Raw genomic sequence first — 16,926 nt, 5'->3', positions numbered from 1 at the left:
TTTCGGCGTTTGTGTAGATGGACGTGGCCGTGTGTATGTATGCACTTACATCTCAGGTGAAATTCAAGTTTTCACTTGCAGTGTCATTGTATAGAACACTGATGTTCGATCGACTTATTATTCCATATTAAGATAAGATAATTAACTATATTAACCATGACCTGTAAACTGCAGACTGACTGACCTGGTGTTGACAGATCACAAGATATACAGCATGACTGGGTATAGCTACGTAGTAAATAGCAACTCATCCCAAGGTTGATATGTAAAATGAACGCCCGAGCGAAGTTTTTATGTATCCGGACGAGGATACGTTTGTCAGGCTGTTTAGACTGATCTCTTGTAACGTTATCCGGGGTTTAAAGCTAAGCAACCTCTGATGACGTCACAAGAGGTTGATATGAAAATTATACAGCTATCTATTGTAAAGACCATATCATCCCAAGGTGTGTAATGTATAGTGTGATTGAGCGTGAGTAATATACTGTGTGGCTGGGTATACCTACTGCATACCTTCACTAAGTGTGAGTAACATATAGTGTGGCTGGGTATAACCAGTGTATAATATTAGTATATCTAATGAACTCTGTGACTGAAGAAAAATGATGCTTTGTTGTCACTGAGTAACATTTGAATATCATGTGAACTACTGGTAACATATGCAAATTGGTTTTCCTAGCAGGGCCAGAGTCAATGAAGACACACTTACTGGTATCAGTGCATGTCACCTTTAGCTTAATTGTTGAATATAATATGCACATAGGGGTTCCTCTATATTGTGAAATTAATTAAATTTGTTAATTAATCCATTGATGTGTTTTCTTTTTCAAGGTGGAGTGATATTTTGTCATTGTTAACAGCCCCTTGTATGTAACATTTGCTTTTGTGCTAATTACCTTTATCTAAAAGGAGAATACTAAGAAACAGCTATTTTTCCATAGGGGTAAACCATTCCGATAGCCACCTTACATTATTAAAATTGAAGAAAAATGCTTTTTGTAAAATCGCAATAAACACGTAATAAAGGCAGTCATGCTTCCTCCTGATACGGACACACCCGCGAGTTACTGAGCATATGTGCCAATGGCATCCTCTTTGATTTGCCATGCCAACCATGGGTTCTGAAGGAGTGAAAGATATCATTTTTGGCATGGACGTACGACCGTACCAATACGAGCCGATATATATATAAGTGTTCTGTGCGACAATCTCTCGATATATATATGCCCAAACTAAATTATTTAGCGCATTATGCAGCTAGAATGTCACTGCCAGCAGTCATGAACAACAAACGATCAAATTATCAGCATGCTAATATGGATGTGTTTGAGCTGTCCGCTGGATGCAGCTAGCGTAGTTGTGTTGGAGTAGGCAGTTGTCACCCGAGACAGCAGTCTGCAAGGAGTTGGGCTTCATTATGACCCCGCCCTGCAACCTCACTGTCACAGCGAAGAAGTCAATCACCCCGCGAAGGTCCCCATCAACCAATGGTATGGGAAGGTTTATCTTACAATGTGTTGGTTTTTAAACAGGAAAATGCCAGGTCTCAGTGTAACTAAATATGAAAATATCCAAGGTCAGGTGGATGCAGCTTGTGTCGTTGCCTTGCAGCAGCCCGTTCTGGCAAGAACCAGCAGTGTGCAAGATGTTTCCTGTAACCAGAGTGTCAAAGTTGGGGAGTCAAGCATCATCCTCACGTTCCGAGCAGACAGTGATGTAGGTATGTGTACTTTATAATGTGTTGGTTTATCGACAAGACAAAATCAACTGTTGGTGTAATTTACTACTAAATATAAAATCATCCTGGATCAGGAAAACACCACTTTCAAAATTTACAATAAAACATGGCTTAAACTTCGCCTATCATCGAGTCGGAACTCGCCATTAGGAATTTGAAGACATTATCAGGATAATTGTTATATTAAGATCACTCAGTATCTGAAGAAGGCGGCAAATGTCTTTCACAAGTATAGGAAACTTGGGGGATATAAATCGCGAATCGTTTAAGTGAGGATGCTCTTGTGGACCTGTGGGTCTTGGGGCTTTCTCTCGAATAGTTTTGAGTATACTATATGTTTCATTTTGCTGCTGTTTTGGGATATCGGACTTCCTTTCGTCACCCTTTAAACAAGATATGTCAGACCCTCAATAAACATCACGGTACATTTAGGTCTTTGGCCAGATGATTTGTCAACCATGTTGGATACACGATTTTCTGTTTGCGTTTTGCTTTGTCATCAAAAGCCAACTTCTATGTACCGACTGGACCAAACTTTCAAAAACGTATCACAGCACTTACGAATTCCACGTTAGTCGGTTTCTGATATTTTTCATTGGTTGCGTCCATATGAACAGTTTGTTTCTGATACCATTTACTGTATGAATCGTTTCTTTAAAGGTTCTGCAACCATGCGTCATTACCCGAACCTGTTACTCACTTCTTATGACAAGCGTGGTACAAACGTATTTACAGTTTAAAAGTGGGCAGCTATATGTAAACTATACAAGCTATGTAAACTATAATTTTGGTAGAGAGGATTAGATGTCTGTGTGTAAAGTTTGTAGAGTTTCAGAAATTGAGGAACACGTTCTACCCTCCGCGTTTATGAAAGGGAACTCCTTATTCCAATACACGGTACAGATTTGTGACACAGCACTGCCCAGCGAATTCCGGTACCAAAGATCACACTTGACCCTGATAGCCATGTGATCTGTTACTGCTCTCAGACACACTCGGGAAACAGAGCTCTATTAGGCATAGGTTATTTAGAATGGTCATAAAACAGGGCATACTTGACCTTGTTTATTGGAAATACATTGATGAAACATTTGGAAGCAGTTCAGGATCGAGCAGTAGTAACATCATCATCAAACAAAACACAGAACCTTTATTATGGGATAACTAATAAATTCAGCTGGAAAACAGCTACTGTATCATTTACACGGAGTTCAAATATTTTCTCAAAGGTGCTCAAATGGCGAGAAAGGTGGCATTTAAATAGACGAATCCAAGACATGTTGACGAAATATTAATATCTATAATGTTGCACAAAGATTCCAGGCACACGTGACATTTGCTTCAGTGCTAATTACCTTTACCTTATAATAACTTGGAACTGAGGTCATATTCCAAGGTAAAGGTAATTAGCACTGAAGCAAATGTCACATACGGAGAACTGTAATAGTTATACCGAGTCACAGTGCATATTGTATGTAATGATTTGTCAACGACCAGGTCGGTCAATCTGCAGTCAGAGGGTCCTTGTAAACGTAGCTAATTGCAATATTTACAGACATAATGACCAGTTGATATTGAATCAAAGGTCTATACTGTATTACTCAAAGTAACTTCTTTGATTTCAACTGAGATAAAATTACAAACATTCGCACAACCACGTCCATCTACACAAACTCCGAGGGAGTACGAGACGCCATCGTCTTCAGTGAGTATGTTTCTGACAAACTGTCCTGGCTCCGATGAACAACAGTATGTTCACCGTAGTCAGTAACCAGGATGTCACCTGTGCTGGTACTTGTGATACCACAAGGACTTCTCAGTGTTGTGTGTCCTGTTGTAGGGTAGGTGAACACAACGTCCCCTTCAGCTGTCAGGCACAGGACACGCCCGGAACTGTCATCTGACACCAGGATGTTTCCTGTTCTTGTTGTACAAAGAAAGTCTGGACCGTGTATAATTGCAACTACACTCTCCCACTCTATCTATATATGTACTGATAATTTTCATGATTTGTCAACGGTTGTTACTACTTAATATAAGTGTAATCTACTTTACAACATGGAATAAAATGCAAACATATCTGCAAGACGGACTTAACGAGAATTCAAGAACTAGAGTCCCCACGTTCATGAGTATTGTGCAGGTACAAACTGAAACACTTACCAATAAATAATGAGTGTATTCAAATATAAAAAGGCATAGTACACATTGGAAAAGGGGGAAGTCTTGCCTTTGCAAAGGGTAAGAGGCCAACATGCCGTATTGGTACGACTACAAACTACAAACTATTCAGTGACCATAAACAAACCTTTAACAGATTGTAGGTGTAACTACACGTGTTTATGATTCGTTTCTGATGAGTGTGATGTAAGACACATCCAATAGCCCATCATTGCAGTACCGGTTCAGCATTCAGCCTTACCTTTACATCTGGGCCCAAATGAGTCCAGCAGCCCCCGGATGACAAAGCTCGGTTTCACGTCATCCGCCCACTCATCTATTGGTCTCTCAAGGGAGTGCACTTCGTCGTCTTGTTGCAGAAAGGACACAGCAGAGACTTGGCACTGATAGCTTCCGGTCTTGTTTTGGTGTAGTTGACGACACGTCAACACAGCAAGGGGAAGGTCACACACAGGAAACATAGTACCATGGCTGGATTACCACCCACAGGAAGCATAACACCATGGCTGAATTACCACACACAGGAAACATAGCACCATATCTGAATTACCACACACAAGAAACATAGCACCATATCTGAATTACCACACACAGGAAACATAGCACCATATCTGAATTACCACACACAGGAAACATAACACAGTGGCTGAATTACCACACACAGGAAACATAACACCGTGTCTGAATTACCACACACAGGAAACATAACACCGTGGCTGGATTACCACACACGGGATCAGGTTGTCAGGCTCGCCAGCTGGCTTGGTTGACACATGTCATCGGTTCTTAATTGTGCAGAATGATGATCATGCTGTTGATCACTGGATTGTCTGGTCCAGACTCGATTATTTACACACCGCCGCCATATAGCTGGAATATTGCTGAGTGTGGCTAAACTAAACTCACTCACTCTCACTCCAACCAGGCGGTGTAGAGGGAGACTGGACCCCGTGATGAATAGCTACTGGTCAGCAACTTCTCATCGCTGAGGAAGCCAACCGTTATTGATCTCTGGGTTGTGAATATATTTTCCTTTGGAGAGGGCATCTTGGCGATAGGGGACGGAGGTGTCACGGAAATAAAACGTATTCTGAATCTTTTCTTACAATTATACGATTGTGTGATTATTTGTGATTATTCAACCCTATTTAGAAATACAACTAGAAACATAAGGTGAACAGCTGGTAATAATTACGTCATAATGTGTCTTTAACAAATATGTTTTTCTCCGTCTTTTAGTTGTATCAAAGAGGTTTAATTCTTTAAAGTAAATATGCAAATAGAAAAACAGCAATACAGTGTGTGCTTGGGTGATATTAAGTACCAATGGAATGAAACAGGAATAGTGTTATCGTTCCTGTTTAAAGTAGTTCTGATGTTTATGCGCCAATGTGAAATCCTTCCCGAAGGACACGAGAGGCTATTCGGTTTGTCTCGTAGGAACACGAGTTGGTCACGAATGGGAAAAGTACTACCCTGTGTCCTCCTTCCCATATGGAATAATAAATCTGTGGCTTCGTGTTGCCTACGATCTACAACATTACAGTTCGAAACAACTTCAAACCTAGCTCGTGATGAAAGCATTTTTAGCTGACATCTGCACTGATACAGGTCATAGACTGCGTGGAACCCACACGCACGGGAATGGGAGCTGAGATACCACATAATTGGGCACAGCAGAATTCTGGCATGTCCAAGGGATGTAACTCTGTTCAGCGAATTGGTCCACCCATGGCCAATCCAAACTACTGGTAGTAATAACAAAGTTTGCATGTGGAGAGTCTTTGCAAGTCTTTTGACGATCTGGTTGTCTGTTGGCAAACTGAAATTTTTATTGCGTAATTGGCAACTATGACAGTAATTTCAGTATCTGCCTTGCACAACAAATTTGAACCAACAAACAGCAGATCTTTACAGGTGAAATGACATAATCCTTCACTTCAAAAAGTGGTGCCTTCGACTGCTCGATAAGTCAGTCTGTCAGTTCCTTCATTAAGAATATACTTTGGAATAAGATTTGGTCACACCTTTTACTGTGATCCTCACAAATATTGACAAACTGTATGGATAACAAGTTCTTTATTTCGTGAGTGCGACGTTTCTGTACAAATTATTTTTACTTTGTGAAACATTACTGCTAGACAACAGTAAAAGAATCTGTATTGGAAGTCAAATGAAAGATGATGTTATCCATAACGTGTGTCTACATTGTAGTTCCCACCTTCAGAAATGCCACTCAAAGAAGAGATCTCCACAGAATTCAATACACTTGGTCGAGGGTTAGGTTTACAATTCTTGACACATCCACAATGTTACATGTAATCAATGTTCATTTCCCCTTTCATGTCTTGGCTATTTGCCTCTCCCAACATTCTGTCCAGGCCAAGTCCCTTCCATACATCATTACCCACTGAACTGTATCACCATTCTCTTAGAATTAATTCCATGGACCTATTTTCCGACACATTCTAAAATCAAATTACATTATTCTTTAAAGACTGCAGCAACTCGTCTTATCAGCTGCTTTCTTCAATAGAACTGTGGACACATGTAATGATGTCTCACGGACACGTCTCCATAATTGTGGGCAGGAGACACATCTTAACGAAACATTCAATGGAAACCAGGCAACTGGACAGATATAAAGATCATGCTCAATGAAACTAGAACCTAGGTTTGATTGTGTGTCCATGTTAACTCTCTTTCCGGTGAGTATTTTAGTTGACTGTTGAATCCCAACATGTGACCTGGACAAGATCTATGCAAAGTTAGCGGCAAGGAAAATCACTTTTGAAAGGAAGTTTTGAAGTCTTGTCTCTGGCCGAGCGGTTGATATGGTTGAGTTGTTGGGTGGCCGAGTTCCTGGCTGGTTGAGTTAGTGTGTGGGTGGTTGAGTGGTTGAGTACTTGGATGGTTGAGTGAGTGGTTGGTTTAGTCAGTGTGTGGGTGGTTGAATGGTTAACTAGTTGGATGGTTGACTAAGTGATTATTGGTTGAATGGTTGGTTGGGTGATTGACTGGTGTAAAATCAAGGTTGAACTGCTTTGAACGCATGAAAATACTTTTCAGGCATACCGAAAACAGCTGTATTGATCATGATTGAAACAACATGCAACAACTGTTCCTTCTGTATGGCAGTGGATGACAAATAGTAGAAGGCCAGGGATATGTTTGGTAAATTTCGTCATTTATTTGCTCAGTCAAAATATACCTTCGACGGTGCCATTCACATATCTTTTAAACTGCAGTCAATTTGTAAGGACCCATGGGGACTTGGATCATCAACCCAGCAACATAATTTGTGAAGAGGCGATTAACGGACCAGGTGTTCTGGAGCGGTATGGAGCGATGGTCACAAAGTCAATCACTGGATTATCTGGTCCAGTCACATAGCATCTCTGACACATGGACAGTCGGTGGATAGAGCTTAAATGTAATGTTCACTTCACAATTACAACGCCACACTGTGCCTCTTAAACATGGATAGTCGATGGATAGAGGTTAAGTCATACTGTCCCTTTATCATAGTCAAGTAATGTCTACACTGCGCCTAAATGGCTGCAAAAGTTGTATGTTCCCCCCGGGAGTTGAGATTGAAAAATACGATGTGCCATTGACATTGACATCCAATGATAGAGGGAAAAACAAAGTACCTTTGAGCAGCTGAGCTGGATATTGGCGCTATACAAAGATTAGTATGGTAGTGAATCTTGAATCTTGATGATACCCAGACCGAACCGGGTTTTACGGCTCCTAATAAACACAGCTCTGCACAACGAACTCCCATACCAAGATCACAGGGATACACGTGACCCTGATAACCCTGTCACCCGTTAACCCAACAGCAAACGGTGATAACGAAACACAATTTCAGCTCCAGATCCCAATAATAGATACAAAACACTGCTAGATTGCACTTATAAACATGGAAAAAAGTTTTTCTGTGTAACTACTCGCAGACACACTTTGGGAACAGAGCAGTGCCTTTGACAGGCAATTGAGAATAGTCGTTTAACAGGAAGTTCTTGATCTCGGTTATTGGAAACGCGCTGATCTACTAATTGGATGCAGCTTATGATCGAGAAGTAGTAAATCATATCACACGGAACACAAATCTTGTAAATTCATCTTCACACACACAGAAGTCTCTGTTACTGCTGGAGAAAGCAGTACTAGTACTACCCACGTGGAATTAAACATTTTCTCCGGGCTGCTCAAAATGGCGAGGAGGTTTGCATTTACATACATTAATCAAAGTTATATTCACGAAATATGAATATCTATAACGATGCAAAATAATTCAAGGTACAAAGAACAGGCTTGGAATCTGACATCAATTCCAAGTTGAGGTAAAGGTGATTAGCACTGAAGCAAATGTCACATACGCGGAACTGTTCACAATGACAGAATATCAGTCCACCTTGATGAACCTAATATACAAATGGATTAATTTAGATATTTAAGTAATTTCACAAACAGTGTAGTAGCCCTAAGTACACATTATGCTTTGCATTCTAAGTTTAAGCTAAAGATGACACACACCGATACCAGTAAGTGTGCCTTCATTGATTCAGTCCTGCTACATATACTAATACACCACTATAAAACGTATTCTGAATTGTATACGTTACAAGTTCAATGGGTATTCACGTGATACTAACTGGCACTTAATATCAGTTTTCCCCAGTCTCAAAGTATATTATATATTCTCAGTTTTAGGATAGACTCCTCAGTCACACAGTACATTAGATATACTCAGTCACACTGTACATTAGATATACTCAGACACTTAGTATACTAGATATACTCAGTCACACAGTACATTAGATATGCTCAGACACAGTATATTAGATATGCTCAGTCACACTGTACATTAGATATACTCAGCCATACAGTGTATTAGATATACTCAGTCATACTGTACATTAGATATACTCAGTGATAAAGTATATTAGATATACTCAGTCACACTGTTCATTAGATATACTCAGTCACACTGTACATTAGATATACTCAGTCACACTGTACATTAGATATACTCAGTCACACAGTATATTGGATATACTCAGTCACACTGTACATTAGATATACTCAGACACTTAGTATACTAGATATACTCAGTCACACAGTACATTAGATATGCTCAGACACAGTATATTAGATATGCTCAGTCACACTGTACATTAGATATACTCAGCCATACAGTGTATTAGATATACTCAGTCATACTGTACATTAGATATACTCAGTGATAAAGTATATTAGATATACTCAGTCACACTGTTCATTAGATATACTCAGTCACACTGTACATTAGATATACTCAGTCACACTGTACATTAGATATACTCAGTCACACAGTATATTGGATATACTCAGACATACAGTATACTAGATATACTCAGTCACACTGTACATTAGATATGCTCAGTCACACTGTACATTAGATATGCTCAGTCATACTGTAGATTAGAAATACTCAGGCACACAGTATATTAGATAGATATACCTAGTCACACAGTATATTAGATATACTTAGTCACGCTATGCATGAGATATACTCAGACACACAGTATATTAGATATATTCAGTCACACTGTACATTAGATGTACTAAGAGACACAGTATACTAGATATACTCAGACACACAGTATATTAGATATACTCAGTCACACTGTACATTAGATATACTCAGACACACAGTATATTAGATAGATATACTTAGTCACACAGTATTTTAGATATACTTAGTCACGCTATACATGAGATATACTCAGTCACACTAAACAGTCAGAAATACTCATTCACACTATATATTAGATATACTCAGACACACAGTATTTTACATGTGATGATTTGTCAACACCAGCTCAGTCAATCTGCGGTCAGGAGGTCGTTGTAAATGTAGTTAATTGTAATTTACAGATGCAATGATCACTTGAGAAAGAATCAAAGGTCTAAACTGTGTTACTGAAACTGAATACTTTACCTGAAATGTAAATGTATACTCAGACACACAGTACATTAGATACACTCAGTCAGACTGAACATTAGATATACTCAGACACACAGTATATTAGATATATTCAGTCGCACTGTACATTAGATGTACTAAGAGACACAGTATACTAGATATACTCAGACACACAGTATATTAGATATACTCAGTCACACTGTACATTAGATATACTCAGACACACAGTATATTAGATAGATATACTTAGTCACACAGTATTTTAGATATACTTAGTCACGCTATACATGAGATATACTCAGTCACACTAAACAGTCAGAAATACTCATTCACACTATATATTAGATATACTCAGACACACAGTATTTTACATGTGATGATTTGTCAACACCAGCTCAGTCAATCTGCGATCAGGAGGTCGTTTTAAATGTAGCTAATTGTAATTTACAGATGCAATGATCACTTGAGAAAGAATCAAAGGTCTAAATTGTGTTACTGAAACTTAATACTTTACCTGAAATGTAATTACAAATATAAACACGGCCGTGTCCATCTACACAAACTCCGTGCGGGGACAATACACCATCATCTTTAGTGAGTATGTTTCTGACAAACTGTCCTGACTCAGTAAGACGAACAACAGTGTGTTGATACTTGTGATACCACGTGGATATCCCAGTGTTGTGTGTCCTGGTGTAGGGTAGGTGAACACAACGTCCCCATCAGCTGTCAGGCACAGGACACGCCTCGAACCGCCATCCGACACAAAGATGTTTCCTGTTCTTGTTGTATAAAGAAACTCAGAAGAATGTATGATATCCTTCCAACTATCTATAGGTTTAATTAACTTCAGGACGTTTCCTCTCATGTCCAGAATATCCACACATCTATCAGAACCTGCTGCTAGTGTTGATGGTGTCAGAGACGTTATACCCCAGTACTGTTTGCTGGTTGTGATGGTCGACAGCAGCACCAGGTCAGGGTTCACTTCAACTGTTACAATCTGTTTGGTATCCAGCACAGTGACAGCCACCTGGTTGTGTTTCAGCCTTGTTATACCCCACGGTCCACTTCCCAGTGGGAGCTTGCGGTGATGTCGCTGTTTGTTCCTGGTGTAGAAGGACTTCACACATTTGTTGTAGAAGTCTGTTACAACCACTGTGTCTGTACCATTCAGACAACAGTCAACAGGGTATACATGATTCTCATCTCCAGCTACCTTAACGCTAATGATGCCCTGTAACACAGGAGCAGCCATCAGGTCCAGAATGTTACTGGTGTCTTGAGATACAGGGGTTGTCTCCAAATTCAGCATACCGTCATACTGGACATCTATCTCACCCAGCTGTAGATCGTCCAGAGCTCTACTCAGCATGTTTTCGTTCTGTCTGAACATGATCCTGGCTATTCTACCCCTCTTCTTCTCGTCTTCGTCTCCGACAGCATCCAAATCACCGGCCTCACATCCCTGATACATCTCATACACGTCCATGTCACACTCAGATTGTAGAATCTGGTCTATCAGCTCAGTCTGTTGTCGGTACATGTGTACTGATATTTCAACCGACTTTAGGTCGGCTGTCAGTTGTTCGATGTGCTTTTCAGAAACTTCTTTCAGTTCATCTAGAAGTATATTTTTCATGAGAGCTATTTTCTCTCTCGCTTTGGTACCAAAAAACTTGATGTGATGTTCCATTCTTGCATATCGATCTTTTTCAGAATCGACGTTCAGTTTAACAGCATCAACTTTTGCTTCCATTTGGATTTGCTTCTTCGAAATAGTTTCCTTCTTATTCAACAGTTGGGACTTTAATGCAGGTAATTCCGACTCCAGTTTCACAACTGACTCACATTTCCTGTGATAGATAACACAACAGGTGTGACAGGTGACTTTCTTGCAATCTTTGCACAGGAATTTAATGTTTTCATCCTTGTGTTCTTTACACTTGATGTTTCGTTTCCTGGGGATAATGGCCTCACTAGTCAGGTCAATTGTATGGTGATGACGAGTGGATGAGATGCGACTGTGCACCCTAGCACATACGTCACACAGGGCGTCATCGCATACCGAGCACCACGCAGTCGCTGGAGTTGTCTCCCCTTCGCGATGACAGCACGTGCAGTTCTTCATATCTGGACAAAAAAACCAAGGTTGAATGAAAAGCATTCAGCATCGTATCATCGCGTGTTTGTTCTCACGTCTAGCTATTTAAGGGCGGTAGGCCAGCCTTGTAGTCAAAGCGTTCGATCGTCACGCCGAAAATCCGGGTTCGATTTCCCGGATGGGCACAATTAGTGACACCTATTTCTGGTTTCCCCGCCGTGATATTGCTGTAATATTGCCAAAGGCGGCATAAAACTAAACTCACTCACTCTATCTGTGTACGTAATTGCACAATTTGTTGTGGTTTATGAATTGTTGTTGCAATTTTAGTGTAAGCTACCTCACAACACGATATATATTACAAAGATATCTGCAAGACTGACTTCAGATTTCGGGAACTTGAATGACTAGTTTGACATAATGAAAAATGAGGTATCACTTGAACCCTAAATACCCTACCTTTTAACTTCAACCAAGATATTTAGAAAACAGCTATGCAGGACCACTACATTCATGAGTATTGTGGTGGTACAAATTCAAATTTGCATCAGTAAATAATGAATGTATTTGCAATTACATGTAGATTTAGATCAGTTATTTTTACATTGAGTAAGGGAGTGTGTTGCCTTCGCAAAGGTTAAGAGTCGAACATGGCACGGCTACAAACTTTATACGACGACCACAGACGAATATTTAACAGATTTTACACGTGTCTATCCTTCCTTTCTTTTGAGTGTGGTGCAAGACACATCCAATAGACCATCGTGCATTGCAGTACCAGTTTACCATTGATCCTTACCTTTACATCCGGGACCAAATGAGTCTAGCAGTCCCTGGATGACAAAGCTCGGTTTCACGTCATCCGCCCACTCATCTATTGGTCTCTCAGGGTAGGTTACTTTCGTCATCTTGCTGCAGAAAGGACACAGCAGAGACTTGGCACTGATGGCTTCTGGTTTGGTTTTGGTGTAGTTGACGACACATTTCCGACAGAATGTGTGATAACAGACAAGGGTGCACGGATTGTCAAACACCTCTGTACATATGGTGCATGTGAGGAAATGTTCCTGCAGTTTCTGAGACGTCGCCATCTGCAAACAGAAGATGCAGATGTAATACATGATAATGATAATATATAAACGATAGCAAGTGTTCATTTCAAATTTGTAAATATACCAGTGCTTCCACAGATGACAAGCGTCGCAGATGAATGTCTAAAATTTTAGTCTTTTTCTCAGTGATTATGTATAATCCCTGAAAACTTCAGCGGTTATGTATAATCACTGAGTGAATCAGACATTATACATATTTTATTTTTTTTATATTTACTGTAAGATATATGGGCAAAACTCAAGCGTCAAAGGACAAGGTCACCTGCAGTCAGTATCTTGTGAAGCACACGTGACACATATGGTTTTACCCTTGCTCCCCAGGGGTTCTTTACCTATACAAGAACTAGTTTAATCCAGTTTTACGGATTTAGTACAAAAGACAGGCAGCTTTATCAGTTACCACATCACCATCACATTGTTCATGAAATTCTTGAAATAACTTGGAGTAAGTTGATTACTTCTCACACGGATTACCAAGTTATGTCTATATTGGCATGTATGGCCTATTTAAAATGATGAGTTTGATTAATGATTATTTAATCGCCAACACGTGACGTCATCAATAGATAAGCCTCTCACGTGACCTATACTCTGGTTGCTAAGACCTCATCAATGGATAATCCAACCATATCGTTATCCTCTACCAATTCATTTATTGAAAAGAAGTTTAACCTAAGACGACATGAAAATAATGTAACTGAGACGACAACCCAGTCTATGTAGGTTGAAATGTTTGAGTAACTGTATTTAGTCATCTTCAAAGTTATCTCTGAGTATATACGTATCTCCCGGCTGCTAGGTTTTGACGGGGAACCAATGTTGATGAGGCCCTGACCTCGCTGTACCAAGTGTGTCTAGTTATGTTTGTTTTAACGTCTGAACAGCCAATCAATTTACTTGATGATTTATGTTTACTTTTGCGTGTCTTTGTTTCTGTAACAACACCTGACAAAAACAGTCAGAACTTGGTAAGTAAGTAACTTGTGAGAAGTAATCCTCAAATTCCAAGTGACATGAATTTCATGAACAGTGTGAGGAGGATGTGGTCACTGACAAAGTTACGCCTCTTTTTGTACTAAATAAGTAAAACTGGATTAAACAATTTCCTGTTAAAGGTAAAGATTGATTGATTGATTGATTGAGTTTAGTGTATTCTGACGCCGCTTTTAGCAATTTTCCATCAATATCAGGGCGGGGTACGCCAGAAATGGACTCCACACATTGTTCCCATGTGGTTAAAGATAAAGAAACTATACTGCATAACACATGACATTATGAGGGAACAAAAAGACAAAAGTTGTCATAGTAATACGTCATGTGATTTACATCATTCTTATGTTGATATAGAAATATCATCCGATGACAGGTGACCAGATGGTGGACACACGAACACATACAGACACCAAGTTGCGGGTATAGTAACGTGCAGCATCATTGGACAAAATACTGTGACTACATGAATTGGGGGCCCAGTTCACCCAGCTTGAAATGGGTACTGTTATAAGGTGAAAATGCATCCCTAAAGCAGTATGAAAATTACAGCAGATTCCGTATTTCGATTACCAATATGACTCAGAACTGATAACCTTTGGCTCATGACTAAGAACGGTTAAACACATAATAGAGACAGAAAGTCGGGAATAAGAGAAAGATAAACACTGAGATATGAACTTGGCTAAAACTTTCTTGAGGCAAGGACACGACAAGGTCGTAAGAGGAAGGTTACGAAATACATGAGTTGAAGGGCGGAGACGGAAGTAGCAAATCAGTGAAAAGGGGAGAGTCACTGAACGGTGCTGTCCGAGACCCCTCTAATTATAATACACATGAGTGAAAGGACAGATACAGTTATTAACGAATCAAAACAATATGTTGAAATATGTGATCAAGATAAGGTCAGGCTCGTCTCATTTACAAAGACATGTTTGGTCGCAGAGAGAGAGCGGAGAGTACTAGCTCAACATTTCAGAAGCCAATCCACTTTACTAAGTTCCCCGTAGGATACGAGCCTGCTCTGTCTTGTGTTGGAGTTGTACTGAGATATATGAACTGAGAGACAGTAAACCTATGTGAGTATAGAACTTGGTGTTGCGTTTATCCTTGAATGTATGTAAGCCAGTACATGAATGTGATGTAGTTAGTTAGGAGTCACGGTCGTCCGACCCCTCACTCCTTGGCTGAGCATTCCCCATGGACCAAGCGAGTGCAGAGCTGGAGCTTAAATCTCCCCTGACAATGTGGAACGACCATAATCAATAGGTAACTGGGGTAGGGTTTACTAACACCCAAACGCGACAGTACCCTGTGAGGTAACAGGCTGCATGAGTTGAATACTCCCCGGGGAGTTGAGTTGGTTAAAACAATGCCAGAAAAAAGACATCCGTTGATCAAGGGAACACTCCAGCGCCTTGTGCATTTACTAGTTGCGTGGATATGTGTGCTATATAAATATCCTATAATAATAATGATTCATTTGTATGTTGTCACTTGTTCTCACATTCCCGTATCGTCTTATCTATTACTATTGATAAAGAAGACAAAATTAATCACTCTTGTCAATATTGTGTAAATAACCATTGATAAATTGATATAGAGAATCACGTGCATACTGATAAGAATGGGTTTTCCATGACGTCACCTAACAACCCAAGTATGGTGTCACCCCTATACAACATGTAAACTTTATTACGTTCAGATTCTATAATATTTTAGTTTGGTCTTGTCCCCCTGTAAAGGCTTTTCATATTAGTATTATTCCAATTGGTGCATTTACGTTTATTGTCGCGTATATGATGTACTGACAAAGATTGCAAAACTCATCTCCAAAACGAAAGCAAGCTGTAGGAGGTTTCCCCCCAACAAATGCAATTACACTTGACACTATACACCCATACTGTCTCAAAACTGTGTTATACGTACATATGATAGACATAGAAATTAGCTGACGCCAGTGTATCGGTAAGTCTACACACCAACTTGTTTGAGATGAGGGTAGTCGGTTCCCTCAGTGGGAAGGTCATACACAGGGAAAACAACACCATGGCTGAAATTTTAGACTATTACCACCGTATTATTTCACACCTGGTCGTTCAATCACGGCGTACTGACGTCTCTCTATCTTAACATTGTTAGAATTGAAATGAAACATGAAATCTGGCAACTATCGCCAGCACGCCCACTTACCTTAACTTCCTCGTTCCACCGAGTCGGTGTAGAGTGACATTGGACTGGTTAGCGACGGGTTATCACCGAGCACGCCAACCACCCGTTATTGAGCTCAAGGCTGCGAATATATTTGCTTAAGGGAAAGCATGTAGGCGGCAAGGGTCGGAGCTGTTACGGGAATAACACGATATTGCACACATCGCTTTGTCGTTGCTTTCATTTTGCGCATCGTTTCATTCGAATACAGGAGTATGTAACCTGATTTCAAACCTTTCTTTAAGCTTCACACCTGAATGTTTCGCGAATACCGTAGGACATAGAGGCCGTGGAGGGGGAAGGATAAGCATAGTGGTTAAGGTCTGGCCCGTCACGCCCGAGGTCGGGTTCGAAGCCCCACGTAGATAAAATGTGTGGAGCCCATTTCTGGTGTCTTCAGGGGTGATCTGTTTCTAGTACCTGATATCTGTGTCTGTGTCTTTATCATGCTGACGATCTACTATATTACAGAGCAAAAGAACATCAATCCTAGTTCGTGATGAAAGCAATTTATAATTAACATCTGCACTGAAACAGGTCCTAGACTGGGCGAAACCCACATGCACGAGATACCACATAATTGGGCAAAGCAGAATTCTGGCATGACCTTGACACA

The 16,926-nt window shown here is 40.1% G+C and overlaps 1 protein-coding gene across 1 annotated transcript in view; it reads right to left on the bottom strand.

Annotated features, from left to right (window-relative positions):
• LOC124282942 (E3 ubiquitin-protein ligase TRIM56-like) overlaps positions 1-16,364 on the bottom strand; it is a 36,514-nt gene extending 20,150 nt beyond the window's left edge. Inside the window, exons 1-2 of the mRNA XM_046718994.1 lie at positions 16,293-16,364; positions 12,797-13,088 (exon numbers count right to left, since the gene is read on the bottom strand). Coding sequence (XP_046574950.1) covers positions 12,797-13,088 — 292 coding nt within the window. The 5' untranslated portion in view covers positions 16,293-16,364. The remainder of the gene's footprint in view (positions 1-12,796; positions 13,089-16,292) is intronic.
• Positions 16,365-16,926: the final 562 nt, after the last annotated feature.

The sequence above is a fragment of the Haliotis rubra genome, unplaced genomic scaffold (genome assembly GCF_003918875.1).
Source record: "Haliotis rubra isolate DU_JTF1 unplaced genomic scaffold, ASM391887v1 Scf307, whole genome shotgun sequence".
In the NCBI taxonomy this organism is placed as follows: domain Eukaryota; kingdom Metazoa; phylum Mollusca; class Gastropoda; order Lepetellida; family Haliotidae; genus Haliotis; species Haliotis rubra.
This window is presented reverse-complemented; position numbering and strand designations above follow the sequence as displayed.